The 19,041-nt window shown below is 40.6% G+C and overlaps 1 protein-coding gene across 3 annotated transcripts in view; it reads left to right on the top strand.

Moving 5' to 3' along the window:
- Window positions 1–19,041, top strand: part of crb1 (crumbs cell polarity complex component 1) — a 30,191-nt gene that overhangs the window by 5,238 nt on the left and 5,912 nt on the right. For 2 of the 3 annotated variants that reach the window (XM_030083255.1, XM_030083254.1), the window contains exons 3-12: window positions 172–367; window positions 1,619–1,767; window positions 2,333–2,515; window positions 4,952–5,917; window positions 9,623–10,173; window positions 10,354–10,519; window positions 12,516–13,467; window positions 15,724–15,768; window positions 16,462–16,584; window positions 17,612–17,738. In XM_030083255.1, the coding sequence (XP_029939115.1) occupies window positions 172–367; window positions 1,619–1,767; window positions 2,333–2,515; window positions 4,952–5,917; window positions 9,623–10,173; window positions 10,354–10,519; window positions 12,516–13,467; window positions 15,724–15,768; window positions 16,462–16,584; window positions 17,612–17,738 (3,458 nt within the window). Of the gene's footprint in view, window positions 1–171; window positions 368–1,618; window positions 1,768–2,332; window positions 2,516–4,319; window positions 4,484–4,951; window positions 5,918–9,622; window positions 10,174–10,353; window positions 10,520–12,515; window positions 13,468–15,723; window positions 15,769–16,461; window positions 16,585–17,611; window positions 17,739–19,041 lie in introns of those variants that run through there. The other variant, XM_030083256.1, reaches the window with a different exon arrangement.

The raw sequence follows: 19,041 nt of genomic DNA, 5'->3' as shown, positions 1-19,041 counted from the left end.
CAGAAATGGATTCTGAGTGACAAACAGCTGCACAGAAAAGCTTTGCTTTGAGGTAAAAGAACAATCCGCACATGATCAGAGCTCACCGACATGAAAGCCTCTCATATGCTCCCCTTCAGCTGCAGCAGGCCCACCTGCCTTCTGACATCTGTGTGGCTTTCATTTTCACAGGGGTCACCTGCGAGGTCCAGATTGATGAGTGTCAATCACAGCCATGTCTCAATGGCGGACGTTGTCATGACTACGCGGGCGGCTTCACTTGCACCTGCGTTGCCGGTTTTCAAGGACAGCAGTGTGAAATCAACATCGACGAGTGCCAGGAGCAGCCGTGCCAAAATGGAGCTCTGTGTATAGATGGGGTGAATGAGTAAGTACCCTGGCCCTCAGCTGATTGATATGAGTTGTCTTTGTGCTATGCACAAAGGAATACCCATCTTAAATAGGCCTCCAAAAAACTCTTGAAAGGAAGAAAAAGATGGAACTTGAAAATTACAGGAAATGCTTGATAGTTTTGAAAGTAACACTACGCCTGAGCCTAACAGACAGTTGCTTCACTATTAATCTGTCGTCAGATTGCTGTACAACTCAGATTTGCTCCACAGGCAGTAAGGCTGCTTCACCTTTCTTGGTTAACATTTTTTTTAGTGGGAGAGGTTTTTTTTATTTTTTACTTAGGAAACCTTGAATACTCCTCACAAAGTTTGTGCCACTTAAAAGGGAAATAATTGATTGTCAGTGGTATAACATTTTCATTAAGGAGCTTTGTTACAGCAAAGAAAAAAATGAATAAACATCTTTTTCCTTGCTTTCTTGAGCACAGTCCAATAAAATCAAGTTATTAATCCATACGGCAAGCTCTAGCTAATTTGATCAAACAAATAACATTGGATGTCATAAGAAAGAAAATTTGAAATCTGTGAATGATTCTCAGGTTCCTCTAATTTTCATAATTCATGCAACTCTTTTTAAAATTCTAATAATCTATATTTCCATTTACAACATGTTAATATGTTTACGGTATATGTAAAAAGTCAAATGTGTGGTAATCTAAACCTATCTCATCTGCACTGCGGGCCCCCACAGGGGTCTCAGATAGATTCAGTTAAAAAACTGAAACAATTGTGTACAATGCGCAAAAATAATAACTATAGTTATAGCTAATATAGCTAATATATAGGAATATATTCCTATATGTCAGCAGGCATCAAACAAAATCCTAACTGAATATTTTATTGATGCAAAATTGCTTGAGGAAATCTAAATCAGGATTCAGTTAGAGTTTTACAGGGCAAATTTCAGATATTAGTTCTTCTGGGTGAAAATCTTCAGTGAAAGAGGAATTACACAAAGAAACCTTACAATTTCCAGTTGATGCATTGTGTCTCACATCCACAGAGGTCAGTGAGTTCCTGACAAAACAGTTTTTTATGTTTTTATTTATTTTATTTTGTTTGTTTTGATTACTTTAAGATGGTCAATTTTAATAAGATTATCAAAACCCACCATATTACTTTTTTTTGTGTGTGTGTGTGGGGGGGGGGGGGGGGGGGCAATGACGTGATTGCCAGCTCTCTGTTTATTGTGAGTTTTAAATCATCTGCCTCTATGGTTTTATCAGCTACAGCTGCGACTGCTCTCAAACAGGCTTCACTGGCCAACACTGTGAGACCCCCTCACCAACACCATCACCCTGCTCCTACGATCCCTGCTTCAACAGCGCCATCTGCAGGGACAATCTGGAGAACTACACCTGTGAGTGCTGGCCTGGTAAGATATTCGTCGTTTTTCTTTGTTTCTTTCTTTTTCTTTTCTTTTTTCTTTTTCCTCGGTTCAAAAAGCAAATATAGTCATGGTGACTTTGAGTTTCAGGCTTCAATAGATATTGAAATAATTAAGGAGAAAGAATTTACTGAAAAAAAACATGCAAGCACTCATTTCTTCATTCTCGCACTTTCACACACACACACACACACACACACACACACACACACACACACACACACACACACACACACACACACAAACAGACTCACTCCCAGTATGTTTCAAACAAAAGAGGAGACTCTATAAAGATTTGTTAATTTGACTTAACTGACCTGTAGGTTGACACAAGCAGTGAAGAAACATCTTTGGTTCCTCACTGCAGCATCATGCTGGTTACATCTTTATGTGTTTAAGTGCATGTTGACTTTTACATCTCACCGAACTTACATCTGGATTTATGAATAAAACAATAAACATACTTTATGAGCAGATTTATGTTGCGTGCTATATGTCATTTTGATTTTATAGTGTATTCTGAACCAAACCAGCATCTCTTTCCTCACTGCAGGATTTGAGGGGAGTCGCTGTGAAATAGACATCAATGAGTGTCGCAGCAGCCCTTGTATGCATGGGGGCAGTTGCATCGAGAGGTCGTGGCAGGCTTTGTACGGAAATGAGCCTCTTCTGCCTGAACGCTACGACCACCGACATGCAGCAGGTTCCATATGCAGCTGTCCCCCTGGAACAACAGGTAGTTTCTTCAATCAGTTAACCTCAATTGATACCCACTGGAGTTTACAGAAATTGTGATTTAAATAGTACACCGTGTCCCACTTGTCACTGATACACACATGGAAGTTGAGTATGAACCGTGTGTATTTAGATGTAGTGAAATTATTAGCAGAGAAACACCAAAGTACTGTTGGAAACATTTTGAATGTGCAGTTAATAAAGCAAAATGTACTTTGCACCTTTAGTTTCCTGAATGTATTGCAGGCTTCTCCTGTTCAGCATCACAGAGCTTCAAAGGGACAGCAGCAACAGAAATAATTTGGATCTCATGTGGATACTTTTTTGTAGAAAAAAAAATGTATTATTGAGAAAACAATAATAACTTGATGGATGGTAGTAGTTGTTTTATGAAGCACACCTTCATTGAGTTTGCTTTAGATTTAGTAGAGACAAACTATTGTGCCTGGGCTCCTGTGTGATTCAAGCTATTTGAAATAACTTGTTTCACAGGGTAAATGAAGGGAAATTGTTTGTATACATGTACATCAGCATGTATATATGAATGTGTGCAAATTTGCATGCACGGGCAGAAGGAACATTAAAAAAAAATTAGACTAGTGCAGAAACCTTGCTATGACTTAAGAAATTGTGTCTTGGCTCAGGTCAGCAGCAAACCGGATAAAACGGCCAATTTGACCAGCTTGGGGCTATGAATAATCAAGGGATGTAATGAGATGTACTGCAAGTAGTTTGTTCAATTATTTCCATTCATAATTTATATAGAGTTCAACCTCTGAGAAAAATTATTAATGAAAGTTTGTTTGTCATAGATTAAGCACAAACACAGCAACCTCAATAATATCAGTCCTAGAATAAAAGTGACAGTACACAATTTATTGTTGGCCCTGAGCTCAAATGCTAAAACTCTGTTGCCCCCCAGTGGTAGTATTAGAAATAAAACTGTGGTATGGCCATTTAACAGTTTGTTTACAAAACAATCATATCCCAGCTATCAGAAGCTTAGTAAGGATGCAGATATATGGAGATATTTTCATTATTATCATTATGGATATGCATGTTTGTTGTCAGTCCAGCAGCAAAAGCAACTCAGTTTGCTTTCAAATGTCAGACTGTTTTCCCAGGAATTAATTTTATTATCACAGTTTCACTTGCATCATTCTGGGACTTTGCCACGGCAGATCATGTGACCTGCTTGCACAACCTTACGCCATTGGGGATGAAGGGCCTTGCCCAGGGAGCTCCCGTGGTGGCGTGTTGGCAGTGGCCTTTAACCAGCAAATTTCTGGCTTCAGGCTTGTTTTGCTCGTCTCTCGGCCATCACATCCCCACAAGCTTTCCTGTGATTTAATATTTCTGGGAAAAGATAGATAGATCTTGGGGATAATTATATTTATATTTCATATAATATGTTTCACAGAACAAGATACCTCGACTACAGGATTAAGAAAAATGGCATTGCAAGATTAAAAAACAAAAAAACAAAAACATAATTACAGGATACCATTATAGGAAAAACATAATCAGGAATAATAACTGGTGGTATCATCATACAGTTGGTGATTTTATGTCCAGGGTAAAGACTGGTGTAAAGCCTTTGCATCCAAGTAGTAAAAGCTTCTAATTGTGCTTACAAAAGACTTGATGTACAGGTTAGACTGTGACCGGTTGCCCGCTGAGAGTCTTGTTCTAAAAATCGACTCCCTGCTCCTCACCGTGGCACTGACTCAGTGAAGTCGCCAAATAGCATTAGCGTAATCCTCCAGGATCTGGCTTTACTGGTCTCCTGACTGGAGCTATTCAGCCCTGAGAGAAGGAGACAAGGAGCAGATCTATGGCGGGATGGCCTGTCCACACACAAACTAATATGGTGTAGTCAGAGAAGTGTGGGGCTGTCGTGGGGGAAAACGTGACGGCATAATGTGGACCCCCGCACCATGGATTTGGGGGATTTTGTTGCTTGGAACAGGTAACAAATATATTTGTTTTCTTACAAATAGGTGTTGACCAACTATTACATAACAGGTATTGGATTCCAGCCGCACACTCATTGCAGTATCTTCTACGCTGCAATGTGCCGTTCAAATATGTTTAAAAATTCATCTAATCATTTAATGGGTAGAAGAATTTTACCATGTTGATACCATCTGCTGTCAAAAACGCAAAGTTTTTTATAGACAGAAAAAGAAATTGCAGAGAACAACAATAACAAACAAGACCAATAGTATGTGCTTTTAAATAAACCAAGAAATGTACATTTGTTTTACAGTTTAAAACAGTGGATGCAGTTACCGGGGCATTTAAGTTTCAGTTTCATATTACAAGTGTGGTGGAGCAACATGGGATTTTTTTTTTTTTTGTTTCTTTTTGTTTTTGTTTTTTTGAGGCAACAAAAAGTGTCAAAAGTATTGAAAGTATTATATTATTCTGTTTTCAGGATCCCTCTGCCAGGAGGTAATAAGCCAGTGTGACCCCAGTCCATGCCAGAATGGGGGGAGATGTGAGAGCCGTGCTGGAGGCTACCGCTGTCACTGCCTCAGACCAAGTCGCGATGGCATCTTGTACGGTGGAGAAAACTGTGATGTGAAGTTAGTGGGCTGCGAGGGCCACGAATGCCAGAACCAAGGCACCTGCTCTCCATTCCTGTCGGACGGGACTCACGTATACACCTGCACTTGTTCACCTGGATTCACGGGACCTCTCTGTCATGTTCCCACCACCTTTTCCTTTGAACGCAAAGGTTACCTGCTCCTGCAGAATCCCCTGGCGGATGTTGAGGTGGCCTGCAATATCACCCTGAGCTTTAAGACTGTTATGCCCCGAGCCCTGTTGTTCCAGCGTAACACACGGGGGCTTCTGCTGAGGCTGGAGCTCGAAGGAGGGCAACTACGCCTCACCCTCACCAAGGAGACCTCTGCTGGGGCCGAGGCAGAAAGCCCAATCCAGGTGCTGGAGCTTTTGCACGATGTCGCCGATGGGCAGTGGTATTCTGTGGAGGCTGTTCTAGGAAACTGGCTACTCAGTCTCAAACTGCTGAATGATGCTGGGAAGTGTGCAAGACAGTCGTGTCACAAGGTGGCCCCCATCATAAGCACTGTGGTCGGACTTGTGTCACCTCCTCAAAACACATTTATTGGAGGAATGCGGCAGGACTCTAGTGGCCCCAATGCCTATACTTCACTCCCTGCATTCATTGGATGCATGCAGGATGTGTTTGTGGACTGGCAGCTCATCGTCCCCGAGGAATGGCTGAGTGACTCTGCCGTTAATGTGTCCCCCGGCTGCAGCCACAGGGACCGCTGCCTAGACGTGCCTTGTCAAAACAGAGGACAGTGTGTGAACCTGTGGCAGAGCTACCAGTGCCAGTGTCCAAGGCCTTACGAGGGGGAAGACTGTGAGGAAGGTATGCTTACAACTTTGAAATAATAAATCACAAACATATTTAACATGTAACAGCTTTATGTAATGTAATTCATACCCACTGTTATATACAACATGTAAAAATCCCATTAAAGGATAATTGCCTGAGAGGTACCATGAGGCAAAGTTTAAGTCTTAGTACTGTGCAAATGTTCAAGGCAAAAGGTCAGAATTCTTTCAAAGTGTGTGTTAATAATCTATCATCTGGGAAAATACTAATTGAAATAACAACAGTACAATCTAAATAAAATTATATTTGTTGTGACCAGTGTTTGTCATCAGAACAGCCTTGATACTGTTTCTGTGTCCTTAACAGACAGTTCTTGACATTAGCTGAAATCGCTGTGATCTAAAAAGTGGGATTTTCTCGTACCTAGTCAGCGATAAAACTGTTGCAGCTCTATTTTTAGTGATGAGCAAGACAGTAGCTGCAGAGTATCGTAGCTGTATTTTGTAAGTTCATTAACGGTACGTCGATCTACTCCAGTAGTAATAAAACCATAGTTCAGATTTAAAGGATTTAAAGTTTCTAAAAAGCAAAAGAACAGTTACCGATTGTTATTATCAACATAAATGGGTATAAGCCCATGAAAAATTGTGAAAAACAATATGAATTAAAACATATTCCTATATGTATAGCAAGCAAGGTACCACAGTATGATAAACATTTAAAATATGTTTCAAAGATTTGTTTCACCTTGTTCGAGTTAATTTTAACAGTTAACTTGATGACTACATTATCTGAACCTTGTGTTACTGTGGCCACACTTTGGTTAGAAATTCATGAAAATCTTGTATTTTTGTTGTATTTCAAATATCATGTAATTAATTGGCATTTTGTATATAACACTGGTAATTTAATGTCCCCAAGAGGCTGCCCAGCTCCAGTACAAAAAACCCGAAACAATCAAACATACCATGCACCACTACATTAATAAAATTATAAATAGTTTGCAATAGTATCATATCAGACAAATGGATGTTGGAGCAGGATTTTCTCTATTCCCAATCTGAACACAAAATATAAAAACGTGTGCTGACATTACAGCAAACGCAGTGACAGATATTTTAGCTATTAGCCCATGTCCTCCAGAGATACCATAGGATGACGTCTCTACTTTTTGCAGATGATGTTATGCTTTTTGCTGCTATTGCATGAGTTCGTCCAGCATGCTGTGGAAGAGTTTGCCCCCAAGTGCCAAGTGGTTGGGATGTTGATCAGCACTTCCAAGTCTGAGTCGATGTTTTTGTCATGGAAAAATATGGCATGCTAGAGAGGGACAACAGACATGTACTGCACATAGTCGGAAACTTTTTTTTTTTTTTCCTGTGGACTAAAACTCAACAGTGAAGCACAATCGCTACTTGAAAACATAACACAAAAGTCAAATTATCTTAAAAAACTGGGGGGGTACGGTGACCCAGTGGCTTTCAGACAAGCTTCATAGTGAGGATTTCTGCAACCCCAGACCAGAAGAAAATTGTAAAGAAGATGTATAAAAGGAAATAAGCCCATATTCAGTTATTGGACTGTGCAAAGCTGTTTGGCTTAAACAAACGTTGTGGACCTTTATGAAAAAAACACTTGATTGAATCTGGAAGAAACAGGAGTCTTAAAAACTCCAACCAAAAGGAACATTTTATGATTTTATATTATCAAAACTGTTAAAGTGAAAATATAAGCAAATGTTTAATGATAATGGCAACACAAATAAGGCACAACACATTTCATTCCTGCTTTATTCACATCAGTATGCATAAAGAACGAGCACTCAAGAAGTTTCAAAACTGGTTTTAACTTCATTCAGGTAAAGCTTGGACCTAGCGCAAGTTGGAGGGAGTGGAGGTCGACTTTAGGATTGTCTGGGTTACTCATGCCTAATGTTTTCAGAAGGTAATTGAATAGCATCCGCAGCAGCTAATATATAACAGCAGATGAGGGTTCAGAGATTAAGCCAATCAAAAGCCTTGCCAAAAGACAGAGGCAGAGATCCGCTTATCCTACGCACCGGATTAAGGATATAAAGGATTCTATTTTGGAAATCGTCCGAACATCCAAGGAAATGCCATACTATTTTAGCTGACAACAGACAATAGTGAGAAATAAATGATGAGTATATTTTGGCTGCAGATTTTCTGAAACTTCCCCAGAAATTCCTTCCTTCCGTCGGTATTTGTTGGCATCTGAATCAATCAAAAAAGATCACAGATGTCTGATAGGATGTTTGTAATCACATTTACTTTACACCTTCTCAAAATACCCACACACACACACAGACACACTCAATGTGGAGTGTTTGTGAGCTTCTAAAAGACCTGTTTCCTCAACCTTGTATATTCCTGCTTATCTAATGAGATGACAAACCCACAGCGGAAAGTGCTGACAGGGGACACAGAGCACTGACTTTATGAGGGCTGGTGGCTGCTTAAATTTCCTCTGCTTGTGTTTTTTACGAAGTTCAGCATGGTCTGCTCAAATGTCTTCACTCTTTTTACATAATATTCTTTTCAAACCAGTGTGACGATCGTTTTTCCAAACATCATCAGACTTAAGTCAAGTCGACGTGGAAAGAACTGATTCAACATCCACTGGAACTAAAACCTGAAAAGAGGAAGAGTCATTACTCCCCATCTCATTTATAAGCCTTGTTTTGTTTTAACCACAATAACGTTGTGTGACCATTATATTGATAAGTCCTTTGAAATCTCTTCCATGGCTGCTTTCATTCATCTTGACTGGGAGCTGGGTGACCTGCAGGTTACAAACTGAACACATTCACAGTCATTTGCAGAACTAACAGAGGTGCACATAGATTTAATCCACCAAGCACATGCCGATGTACATCCAGCACCCCACTGGGAACCAGGGCGGGGGCTGTGGAAGGGGGTCCACCCAGCACTAGGGAGGTTCCGCATTGACCGGGAGGGTGCAACTAGAGGGAAGGGATCACAACTGTTCAGTGTGGTGCCGCTTGGAGGATTGGGGTGGCGAAAACTGAGAATTTTTTTCAGAAAACAATTCTAGAATCACTATGGAGTTATTCCTTGTTTAAAAATGTTAACATTGTTTGCAATAATAGTAATATTGTTAGACTTTACAAGCAGTGTACTGTATTTGTTTATGTTTTTGTGCATGGGTGTATTTTGTATTTTGTGGTGCTGGTCTGGACTCTTAGACCAAAGTGCTGAAGCAGAAGTGCTGCTTTTCAAAGGCACTAAGAAAAAAAATGTGTTGCGTTGATTTTCTGTCAAAACAAGGAATTTTTTCTGTTATAATTCTACAGAGTTTGAAGTTCTTTTCTAATAATTTTTAATGATTAATAATGATGACTGATAACGATTCTTAAAAAGAGATCATTTCAGGCATAGTAACAGATGCTGAGTAACTTCTAAGAGGTCTATCTTGATCGGTGTCTTTGGCTGCATAGATAGATGAAGTATATCGCTTTGTGATAAAATTAAGTTTTTGATCTCTACTGAGGAGTTTCATTCTGAATGTATTAAAATACAAAGATGAAAAATAATTTTAGCGTCATCTAAGTATCTCGAGTCCAAGCCAATTTTTTTTTTTTTTTTTTTAATTTTGAAATGAATATATGGATAGTATTGACTATGATGTTAATCAATCAACTCACCTTTAGTGGTGTTTTTGTTTTGTTTTCTTGCTCACTCGTTTCTCTCTTTGCAGAACATGTGACCGCTCGCTTTGGGAATGAGGACTCTCACAGCTACGCAGTCTTCGCCGTCACTGACGACCTGAGTCACAACTTTTCGATCTCCCTCTTTCTGCGCACGCGGAGGACCAGTGGTCTTCTTTTGGCGCTCACCAACAGCGGCAGCCAGTACCTGCACATGTTGCTGGAAGAGGGCAGAGTCACGGTTCGCCTCAACAGCTCCGAGAGCCTGAAGTCAGACAGTGCCATTGACGATGGAGAAGTCCACTTTGTGAGTGTAGAGGTGGACGGTGGACTGATGACGCTTTACGTAGCATCTCAGAAACAAGGCGATGTGGAGGTTGGGACAGTCAGTATCCAGGCAGGTGACTCTGTGTATGTGGGAGGCCTGCTGGAGGAGAGTGCGACTTCAGGGTTTGGTGGATTTTTCAAAGGCTGTATTCAGGACCTGAGGATTGGTGACAGGAGGCTGCAGTTCTTTGGATTGGACACTTCGGTGAAATCTTATCCTCTGGACCTCATGGAAAATGTGACTGCCGGCTGCTCCGGGGACAATGCCTGCAGTGTGAGTGAAGAACTTTTAACCATCTTAGCATTGATAAACTAAATTAAAAAGAAGAATCCATTACTTAATTGAACATACTAATTTTATCTTGAAATGAATTGTAACAAATGTTGACTAATGAGACCAATGAATTTATTTAGGACAGCTAAAATGCTGACTAACGTTATTTGCCATCCTCAGAGAAATCCTTGTCAAAACGGTGGAATTTGTTACTCAAACTGGGATGACTTCACCTGTGCGTGCCCCGCCAGTACGGTGGGGCGGCGCTGCGAGGAGGTGAAGTGGTGTGAGCTGTCGCCTTGCCCCAGAGACGCAGAGTGCAGGATGCTCAATCAAGGATATGAATGTAAGTGGGCGTGATTTGCAAAACTACTGTTTTTCCAACTGTTTTGAATTTATTGCTCAAAAAGATGCAATATTTTTACTTTATACTAGTTACACGAATCTTAATGGCTTAAGCAAGAAGAAGAATTTTGCTTCTTGCAGATACTAGAGACAGGCTCAATGGTAGTAGAGCACAAACACAGATACCTCAGAGCAAAAAAAATCCCAGATTTAAATCAAGCTTAGGTGCCTTTTTACATGGAATTTCCATGGTTTCTGCTGTTTTTTGGTTTTGTGCATTTATTATAGGTTTCTTTAGAGGTGTTAAAGTAAAGTTAGTATCAGGAGTACAAATAAATACATTTTAACACAACACTGATCCTTCCATCCACGAGTTGAGGGTAACGTGGCACTGGAGCTGAACCCAGCTAACTAATGCAGTAATGATGAAGGAAGGACACACTCTGGACAGATCATCCATCGCAGGGCAAATACAGAGACTGGCAATCACACATAGGAATATTTACACCAAAAGGCTATTTAAAATCAAATATATATATGATTTTGGTTAATTCATTCATCACTTGCAAGTGGTCTCCAAGGCTTCAGTAGTTACCAGGTAATCTTGTATCGAGTGATTTAAAATTAGTTCAAATTATGTTACATATCTTGAACGGAAGACCTAAACTAGTTTTCTGTGGTCGAGACGGTAGAACAGGCTTTTTGTGGTCTGTGGTTTGATGCTGCCAGTTTGCTATATAAGTGAAACTTATTCACCGTTCAAATCAAAGTCTTGTTGATGCTTGGCTTCAATACAGCTCAGTATGTCATCACTGACTCTTGGTTTTGTAAAATATTTCAGCCCAGAAGAAGTTTTGAAACTAGAATTGATTGACTTCTTGGTAATTTTCATTTACATCAGCACACTTACACCAAAACCAAGAGTTGTTTGTGTCTCCCTGAGAGTTGCTTGCATGTTACCTAACATTTGATCTTGTTTGTGGAGCGAGTCTTTACGACCCTAATTAGCCATTGTGCAAAGAAGTGTTACAGCACAGTTCTGTATGGACCTCAATTTTCACACACAGTGCTTTTTATGTGCTTTGTAAAGTAGGATTGGCTTGAGGCCAAGCTTATCCTTATTTTTGTTGTTGCTGGGATTAGAGATGATTCAGCTTTGTAATCCATTATCACTGAGGTATAAATACTTGCTTCTCAGTGGTATTTCCATTATTGGATATCATTGTCATTATACAATTAAACATTATGCTGTAATAATGAATATGATCTTTATGATGACTCAAAATAAAGACATTTCTATGAAAGACTCAACATTTCATAGAAAAATATATTTATCTGTGCGCTAGGTGTGTTACAAAACATTGTTTTGATCCCGCCATAAACAGGCACTGCACACAATTTGTGCTGTAGAAGTTATTTCTGTTGCTCTTTGTGAATCTTTATTATATCCTGCATTCGGCAAATTGTGGCAGTTAGATGAAATGAGTGGTGCTAATGATGAGATGACAGATGATTACCACAGTCTTCACCTGTCACTTTCATTATGCTGTTAATCAACAAACTGTGTGGCCAACAGTCTCAAATATTAACATTGAAGATGAAAGTGACATTTTTATTTTATGAACAAATGCTCTGTTTATAAGTGGAACACAGCCTTTCCAAAAAGAGATGTAGTATTTTCTCTTACCATCACTTTTTTATAAATAAAACAAATGACTGTCTCTGAATTTAGTTTATTAATACAACATAGATGCATTTTTAAAAGTCCAAATATATGTAATCAGACAACATTTACAGACTAACTACAGTCAGTACAAAGTTAAAATTTGGACTGTAAAACAAATATTTTACTGATTTCTGGAAATTGGCTAGCAGACTTAAAATAATGGAGAGTAAGTAAGATTTCCATCAAGACTCTCTTTAGTTTTTTTGAATTGTCTTTGTTAAAATTGATCGCGGGGCAGATTAAAGGGTGAACAAATCCTCTTCTTTTCCAGGTTACACCAATGCCACCTTCCTGAACGAGAACACAGTGATGTCCTACCGGGGAAATGGCTTCATATCGCGCAACCTGACCAACATCTCCCTAAACCTGCGCACAAGGAAGCGCAATGCAGCTATTCTTCATGCGGAAAAGGGCTCAGCCTTTATCACGGTCTCTGTCCAGGACGGCCTCCTCTTCATGGAGCTTCAGAGCACCCCCACAGATCACAGTGAGGTGGGGGGAGAGGACGGTCGAGTCAGGAGTGTGTCTACGGTCAGTCTCAGCAGCAGGAGGACCGTCAGCGATGGTGAGTGGCACAATGTGCACCTGTTCATGGCTGCGCCGTGGGCACAGACCTCTCGGTGGACGCTGGTGTTGGATGAGGAAGTAGAAGAGGCCACTACCTCCAGGAGTCAAGGAGGAAACCTGGACTTCCTCAGGCAGGAGGTGGACATATTTTTAGGGGGCCTGGCCCCTGACGCTGGCTGGTCCCTGGCTGGTTGTCTGGGCACTGTGGAGCTGGGTGGCATCGCTCTACCTTACTTCACCTCCTCTGATGTGAACCTCCCACGCCTGCAGGAAGAGACATTTGTCCGTATGTCGTTGCATCCGCCTCTCGTGGGCTGCAGCGGGGCGTCCGTGTGCGAGCCCAACCCCTGTCTGAACGGGGGCGAGTGCCAGGACCTCTTCAACACCTACAACTGCAGCTGCACAGAGGGCTGGGCGGGGAGGCACTGCAACTTCTTCAGGGACACCTGCGCTTCCAACCCCTGCGTTCATGGCAACTGCAGCATCAACGGGCTGACCTACGAGTGCGCCTGTGACTTTGGCTACGCGGGCGTGGACTGTGAGGAAGAGGTGGACGTGTGCGAAAACCACCTGTGTGCCCATGGGGGCACCTGCTTGCACGGGCCGGACCGCTACGCCTGCCTCTGTGCCGAGAACTACACCGGACCTCTCTGCAAGTAAGTCCAGGTGTTGCGATGATTATTCGAAACAACTTCAGTGATGGCATTATCTGTGTAGTTCAGCGTTTTAGACCATTTTCTGTGTACCAAAGGTTCAATCCGCAGGGTGTTTCCAGTTTAAATCTTTAGTAAGGAAAAAACAAGAATACCACTAAATACAACATTTCAAATCTTGAAAGTGAAAAGTGTTAAATATATTAATTATTTTGATTTTACTAACACTTTTCAAAGAAGCTTGGACTGCTGCAATAGTTACAATATTTCGAAGACTTTGAGAAAACAGGAGATCATCTCTGATAATTTTCTCATCACTGATTGATTCATTCAGTTGCCCTGAAGTTTGTTGCCTCCATTGTTTGTTGTTGTTTTTTTCTAAAAAGTCAACAGTCAAAAGTCAATATATGCAAGTTACTCCCTAAAAAATACATGATTTAGATAGCAGCATAATTTGCTCAAAAACTTTGCAGTGTACTCTATCGCTCCTCAGCACCATCATAAACGCAGACTATGAGACTGTACACAGGTGAAAAACCAGAATTGTCCCTAATCTCTTCATGTTTTGAACAGTTCTCTTTTTTAACTTCATCTGAGTTCATTTCAATTAAGATCAGAATATTGCTTGTTTGAAGCTCTTTTTTTCTTATCTACATAACTGAGATTTTATTTGCTTCGGTAAATACAGCAGTGAAATGTGTCCGCAGACAGTGGTTTTCATGAGTGTTTCAGCGCCCGTGCAGAGCCCGTGCCCAATCTAATATTCACAGCAGTAAAACTGCAGAGTTTAACGTTCACTAAAGTCTTATCACTGGTTGTTTTTTACCTGAGTGAATTATTATTTACTGGGTGTTTGGCAATCATATGTACTTCATTCACGAATCTCAACCCACGTGAAATTTACACTGAGAAACATCTGCTTGCACAGTCATTCAGTGTGTTGAATGCACCCCTACCTTTGCTTATGAAGCCCCTTTAGGATTGCATGCCCCTTTTAGATGCATTTTGTTTGAATTTTTTTCACTGTAAAATTCCCAAATTTCACATGTATACATGTATCTGACTGAGCTATTAGACCCCTGAAAACTCTTTAAACTCTCGTGATTTATTCCTGAGCTTTATTTACATTTTCAGTTGATGCATTATTTTATCTGTTTGATTTTGTTTCAAAATCAAACTTAAATTTTTAACACGTTACATTTTTCAGTTTAAGCTTTTGATATTCAGTTAATAATAACAATATTGATATGGACTGGATACACGTGAACAGTTATACAGTCTGTCACACTGCAAACACAGAGACACACACAACCACGCCTACCAGAAAATTAGATGCACTTCATTCATTTACCTTAAATGCATCATTTGGACTTTAATGTGAAATTGGAGCATTATTGGAAAACCCACGTACCTTCACACATAGGGGGAACATGAAAGGTGAAAATAATAATAATAATAATAATAATAATAATAATAATAATAATAATAATAGTGATGAGTGGATTTAATTACTGTATTTGCTTTTAAGCATTATATATTTTTGGGATGTGTGGCTTTTCTTTACCGGTGATCTGAAAAACAGAGTAAAATCTATTATGTAGCATCGCCATTTTCTGGTGCTCGCAGGAGACTTTTGAAAAATATAGCTAAGCAGAGATGAGACGATCTTTACTCTGAATATTTCATGGTCCTCAGATGACTTCATTTTTCTAAGAACGGCACTGAAAGCTTAGTTAGTAAACATGAAACACACAAATAAATGCTCCAAAACTGCACAGACAAGGGACTGTGCACAACACAAACAAAATCCTTCACTGTAAATGTCTCCACATCTCTGCCTCTGTTCAGCATTTCAACCACGCCTGCAGTGAGCCTCTCAGAAGCTGCATTTCTATTCTAGTGTCAGCCAGAAAAGGCCTCAGTCTGCTGTGGTGTCTCACTACACAAGGCGCTCTGGTTCAGCGCCAGTTTCTTTCCCCCGTCATCTACGGTTTGCCTCGGAGAACCAGCAGGGGAACGCCTCGGAGCATTTATCCTGTAAACACACAGCCTTTTGCATTTTGCCTCTTTTGCACAAGGAAAAAAAAAAAAAAAACCTTTGCAAGTATCTCGCTAAGCAAGCCACCAGTCAAGCGTTCTCCCTTTACTGGGAACATCTCCCCTATAAAGTTTTCATCAAAATGAGTTCCTTTTGTTTGCCTCTCTTGTTTGTGCCTCTTTCTTCCTCCTTTCACCACCGTTCTTTCTGTTCCTCCACAGTGAGCGCGTTGAAGAAATTCCATGGTACATTGTTGTCAAAAATGTGTGAGTTTTTTCTCTTTTATTTTTCATGTGTTCCCAGGTGTCTGTTTCCTGTTAGATATTTGTCTCTCAAACGTCATGTAGGATGCCTCTTGTTTTTGTGTGTTCAAATGCATTCAACAAAATGCCAAGCAAAGCAAATATTAGCGCTCCCTCTGACACTGTTTGTTTTAAAATGAGCCGACCACATTTTCAAATGAGTGACAGCTGTAGTTCAAAAATGACTACCTCCTTCCTGACAATGATTCACCTGCCAAAATTGTACACTTTCCAAAATAAATGTGTAGTTCCCAAACGGTAAAGGAAGAGTTTCAACTTGCCAAGAGATACGTAACATTTTGGAACGGAGCTGCTGTGCTTCAGGCAAACTCAAAGGTTACTGAGGCCAAAGAGAGATAGTTGACTTTTTCATTACTGTACATGTGATTTGACATCCCGCCGGTAAACGGTTGCCAGAGGTCTTTAATCTTATTAGCCTGGTCGCCTCCTAAGCCTCTTTGTCTCCCCAGTGGGGAACAGTAGGAGGGCAAACAATGCAGCTCCTGTTCGTCTGATGCTTTTGCTTCCGGCATAAATGAAGCCGCCGAAAATGTTTGCACTTATACTCATAAACACCTCAATGCAGCCTTAAGTAGAAAACAGAGACAAACATGCATTTATACGCTCTTATATTCTGTACTGTCTGTCCTCTACCAGACGACCAAAGCTGCCGGTTTCTGTGTGTGGTGACGATAACAGAAATTACACCTGCTTCAACGGTGGAAATTGCACTGAGCGGGAGCTTTCCTGTGACTGTCCACCAGGATTCATCGGTCACAGGTAAGAAATCTAAAATAAAGGAAACCGGAATTGATATGTGTCTTTAAATACATGGACTAGACACAATATAAAAAGAAAAGGTATCATCAGTCTGCTTTGTGTCCACAGCTTACATTAGCTACTTTACTCAGCCTTTTTAATTAGCAAGTGAGTGTAGCAGCTGGGTATATGTTCATATGGATTTCCTGTGTGGAGTTTGCATGTTCTCCCCATGTGTGTTTGAGTTTGTTTTAGTTTCTTCTTCCAACAGTCCAAAAACATGCATGTGTGGTTAATTGGTGTCCCTAAAGTATCCCTAGGTGTGAATGTGAGTGTGTGTGGTTGTTTCTGTCTCTCTGCCTTTGCCCTTTGATGGACTGGTGACCTGTATTTTTTTTAGTCAAATATTCTGCCTGCTGATAAAGGTGACACACACTGCCCTCACTCAGGTAGAGGAACGGATCCTTAAATGGCAGAAGCAGACATACTGACATGATTTCCTCATTAAAGCAAAGTAAAGGTAGCCATTGTGAAGACATTTACATTCTCCATTTCTTTTCTTCAGCCTACAATCTCAGAAAATGGTACTTGAATACAGCAGGGGGTGTACGTCTTCTTCAGCATCACTGTAATTGGGTTCATTTTCAGCCACGTAACCACTTGTCTGTTTTGCCAAAAGCATTACATACAATGCATCCCTTTACTAGATGGTCAAGTCTTTCACCATCAATCCATCCATTCATTAGTCCACTCACCAAAACCAAAGGAGGTCCTATTGGCCATCAGAGCACAGGAAATCAAATAAACTGCATGGACAACAATGTTGGGATGTTTGTGGGTTTGTGGGAAAGGTGTGACAACAAAATGTGAGAAGCAGAAAGAAAATGCATGTGAAAATTGTGAAAAAACTTTGCTCCTTCCCATGCCTGCTTGATGGTTCAGTACAGATTTAATATACATCAATAGTATTTGTGTTTCCTCATTAATGTCGCTTTTGTACAGCAATTGTTGTGTTTTCAGTTTGTTTCTTGTGACTCTGTGTCTGCAGGTGTGAACAGGAGGTGGATGAGTGCAAGTCCAACCCCTGTCTGAACGGAGGCTACTGCCGTAACCTCATCAACAAGTTTGTCTGTGTGTGCGACATGAGCTTCGCTGGAGACGTGTGCCAGACGGACGTAAGCGACATTTACTTTTACGTGGCGGTGCTGCTGTGGCAGAACCTTTTCCAGCTGCTGTCCTACCTCATCCTCAGGCTGGACGATGAGCCAGAGGTGGACTGGGGAGCAAATGACTGAGTGTGTGCGTGTTTCTCTGCAAGTTTCCACACTAGTCTTTGATGGCTGTTTGGCGAAGGAAGGGATAGCATGCGTCCTAGCTGAGGAAACCGTTTGAATGACTGTAGAAGTTCAGGACAACCTGTAGTCTTACATAAAATGCACGGGGAGATATTGAAGGCCAGCACATCACAGTCTCTCAATAAACATCAAGGTTAGAAAACCACAAAGCTGTTTAGTGCCTTAAAAACATATATATTTTCATAATCATAAGCACTTTATATGACGTAGGGATGTGTACTATTTAGTTCTCTGCCGGTAGAAACTAGATCGAATACATCTGTATAAACCAGGGCGAGAGATATGCAGAATGTTGAAGAAGACAGGAGTAGAGGTGGTGAAGGGGGATGAATCAAGTACCTGGGGTCAAAGGTATAGAGTGTTGAAACTAGTGTTTAGAGAGTCAGAATTAAAGGCAAGAGAAAAGCTCAGAAGAGCTTAGTGAGACCCATGATGCATGATTCGGAAACAGTGGGACTGTCTAAAAGACAGGAGGCTCTGCTGGAGGTGGCAGAAATCAAGATGCTGCGATTTTAATAGGAAGTGACCTTGACCAGCATGGACATGATATGAAATGAACCTAAGTTTGAGCAGTTTAGAGATGAAGAAGTCAGGTGTGCTCAGAAAAGTTAAAAGATATATTGGACAAATAATGCTGGGAATGACATGGTCGGTATAGCTGTGGTGGAGGCAAGGGACAGGATTAGATGGAGGCAGGTGATTGGCTGTAGTGACCCCTGGAGGGAGCAGCCAATATATGAAGACATAAGTAGCTCTATAGTTCATGTATGGAAGCAATATTCCGTCAATGCTGACGAGGTTTTTGTTTATGAATCTTGATTATTGTAAATAAGTAAAGGCTTTTCAGCAACTCATTTGTGCAATCATCTAGGAATTTGAACAAAATTTGTCTGAATCAGGGAATTTGTTCTTTCAAACATCTGCTCAGGTTAAAGCCATTGTGAAAATGGGGAAGAGGGATCTTTTTTGATGTATTCACATATATTTTGTCAAAAATACTTAAAAATGAAGCAAATGTGTATCAAATGTTATTGATATGTTCAGCACTTAATGGTGCTGCCTCCAGGTTGAGCTGTTTTCTGATGTGGGTGCTGCAGCAGGTGCAGAGGAGACTTTGATCAGA

This window comes from Salarias fasciatus, chromosome 23 (genome assembly GCF_902148845.1).
Source record: "Salarias fasciatus chromosome 23, fSalaFa1.1, whole genome shotgun sequence".
Classification (NCBI taxonomy): Eukaryota; Metazoa; Chordata; class Actinopteri; order Blenniiformes; family Blenniidae; genus Salarias; species Salarias fasciatus.
This window is presented reverse-complemented; position numbering and strand designations above follow the sequence as displayed.